A 2,796-nucleotide genomic window follows, 5' to 3' on the forward strand; every position below is an offset into this window, starting at 1 on the left:
TTTTAATTTTAATGTTTCAATTTATATGTTTGTATTTTTGAATAAAATATAAATTTGAAGATATTATAAAATTTTGAAAAAAAAACGATATTAGTATCAAATTAACTATTTAAAAGTTTTCGTTTTTGTGTTTTTTTAATTTAATTTTTTATTATAATTTAATTGAAGTTTAAAAAAAACTAATTTATTTTTGGTTTAATAAAATAATTTTTTAAAGATAATAATTAAGTATTCTGTTAAAACACAATAATTATGTTATTTATATTTTAGATTTTTAAAAATTAAAATAATGTTTATCATGTATTTGATTATGTTTATCTGCAGTTAGTTATACGAATTCAAACATTAAGCTTTAATAAGTTATACATATTCAGAATTTACTTGTAACCTTGAATTTTAAGTAATATGCATCAATAAACAGTACTTTATGCATAAAAAATATTTTTAAAAGTTTTTATCAAATGCTTTATAATATAGTATAAATAGACAGTGAGTTATTAAACACAATACCCATAATTCACAAATGCTGTTTTTTTTCTTTTCTACATATAGAGACCAGATTGAGCAGTTACTGATCGATTTGTAAAACAATAAAACATGAAAATTATGTACACAAAAACCGTTAACTACACAAGAAACATCAACTCACAATATGTAAACGAATGTTTTCAACCAACATGCATGTTCTTTTTGTAACGGCAACCAATACTTTTACAAGTTTTAAACTTTTTCACCATTTCAGATAAATATTATATTTCAAAAAGCAACTAATCTTAAAAATTAATTAAAACCATAAGCTTTCATTTTCTTGATTATGTAAGAAAAGGACATTAACGGTGGCTTTCATTGCCTTTAATTTATTTATTATGCATGTAACATCAACACAAAAAGGTGGAAAAAAATACACAAAAAAACACTTAGAAAAAACCAAAAACGTTTTATATTTATTTTAGCTACACAATGTACACAAATAAACACCGTTTCTTGTTTGGTTTGTGGTGGTTGTCTTTCTCTTAACCTCCAAGCTTTGCATACCAACGCATTTGGCAAAAGGGTATGTTCGGAAATCCAAATATACGGGTCCGAAAAATTAAAATAGCAATTAACATAATATAGCTAATTATTTAAATAGTCATGACAAACCAAAAGGGTCAAAAGGTCAAACAAGCTTGAAGATCTCATGTTCGAATTCAAGGAGAAAAACTTGTGATTACATGGATATGGTATTTACTCTTGAATTGAATATTTTGTTATAAACATGCGAATGTGTTGTGATTATTGGTGCCTTTAATCACATTAAATTGTATCGAATAACATTGAGATTGTAGCCCCCAACATTATTTGCATACTTGGAGATCCGAAACACATAAATTTTCCTTCTTTTTGCATGTTAGACACGCAATTATTTCATTAAAAAAAACATCTTAAAATTGCTGGAAATCAAGCATGGTTGGGGGTGTTAGTCGTTGGTGTTGCCGCCGACGCCACCTTCCCACCACGCTCCGAACGGCTGTTCTCCGCGAACCTCACACTTGCTTGGTGCATCCCTTTCTGCTTCTCCTCCTCCGTCCACTCTGAAACATAATAATGCTCTTCGCTACCTTTGACCACGTCTTGACTCGCCGGAAAAAACATGCTTCCCCATTGTGGGAAGTGAACAAAACTCACCGGAATTGTGCAAATTATTATCATGATACCCATGTAAGACAATCCTTTCGCCGTCGAGAATGATGCACTTGCAAAGAATATCAATTGGGTTAGCCCTGATCCGAAGTTTCCGCCCGCACCGGTCATCCCCGAGATGATTCCCAGTGATCGCCGGGAAATGAAGGGAATGATACCGAACGTGGCTCCACATGCCGCCTGTGCTCCGATGGAAAAGAGGATCATAAAAGTGATGGCTAACGGCAGTGAGTTCACTAGGCCGAGGAAGAGGCAACAAACACCGCCGGCACTTTGGAGGAGCCATAGGTTCCAAAGTCGACCTCGCATCCCCCATCGTTTCGCCATGTAATCCGATGTGAACCCTCCAAAGGGACGGGCTAAGAGATTTGCCATTCCGAAACTGGCCGCAATGATTCCGGCTAGGTGAAGCTTTAGATCAAATCTATCATTCATTATTACAGAAAACAAAACAACTGTTAATTTTGTAATAAATTTGATCACTCAAAATTATCAGAAATGTACAAGATTTATATATATATATATATATATATATATTTAGTTCTTTATTTTGATCGAAACACATTTAATCATGGACAAAATATGAAGTTTATACAATATGATACCTGTCGTAGAAGTATTCTGCAATCACGTTATCAATCGTTAACTCGACACCCATCGAGTAGCCATAGAGAAGCACAAAAATCCATGTCCGGTAGTTGGTTGCAGCGTACCATAATATCTATACAAATTAAAAATCCCAAATTAGCATAAAATTAATAAGCATGGGAGTGACCAATGAATTAGGAACCCTAAGTAGTAGGTATGAATGTGTACATGTACCTTTCCGAATTTATCTTTGGCAACATCACCCTTCTTCTGAAGAGCACCGAGGTTACCATCGGGGAGATCTTGGCCAAGAGTCAACACCAATATCCCCATGATTACGTTAAGCCACCCAGGTATAAAAAATGCTATCCTCCAAGCCGTGAACGGTGTCGCGCCTGCCTTCTTGATGATTTCAAACAACACCGGCATCAGGAGTTGTGTGGCTCCTCCGCCCATGTTCCCCCACCCGGCGGCAGTCCCATTCACAAGCCCGATGATTTTGCTGTTAAACATGGTACTCATCCA

At 34.4% G+C, this 2,796-nt stretch overlaps 1 protein-coding gene across 1 annotated transcript; it reads right to left on the bottom strand.

Annotated features, from left to right (window-relative positions):
- Positions 1 to 1,440: 1,440 nt before the first annotated feature.
- On the bottom strand, positions 1,441 to 2,793 carry LOC112505453 (high-affinity nitrate transporter 2.1-like). Its single transcript, XM_025109360.1, has 3 exons — positions 2,506 to 2,793; positions 2,289 to 2,404; positions 1,441 to 2,107 (listed from the first exon to the last, which is right to left on the bottom strand). Exons 1-3 carry the CDS (start codon positions 2,791 to 2,793, stop codon positions 1,441 to 1,443), a joined length of 1,071 nt encoding a protein of 356 aa, XP_024965128.1.
- Positions 2,794 to 2,796: the final 3 nt, after the last annotated feature.

Source organism: Cynara cardunculus, unplaced genomic scaffold, assembly GCF_001531365.2.
Source record: "Cynara cardunculus var. scolymus isolate 2C unplaced genomic scaffold, CcrdV1 Un_Scaffold_11180, whole genome shotgun sequence".
Classification (NCBI taxonomy): Eukaryota; Viridiplantae; Streptophyta; class Magnoliopsida; order Asterales; family Asteraceae; genus Cynara; species Cynara cardunculus.

Coding starts and splice junctions, on each gene's coding strand:
- LOC112505453 (XM_025109360.1), bottom strand. CDS start 2,793: ATGAGTACCATGTTTAACAGCAAAATCATCGGGCTTGTGAATGGGACT. Junction 2,405..2,505: donor CCAAAGATAAATTCGGAAAG/GTACATGTACAC, acceptor TAATTTGTATAG/ATATTATGGTACGCTGCAAC. Junction 2,108..2,288: donor GCAGAATACTTCTACGACAG/GTATCATATTGT, acceptor AATGAATGATAG/ATTTGATCTAAAGCTTCACC.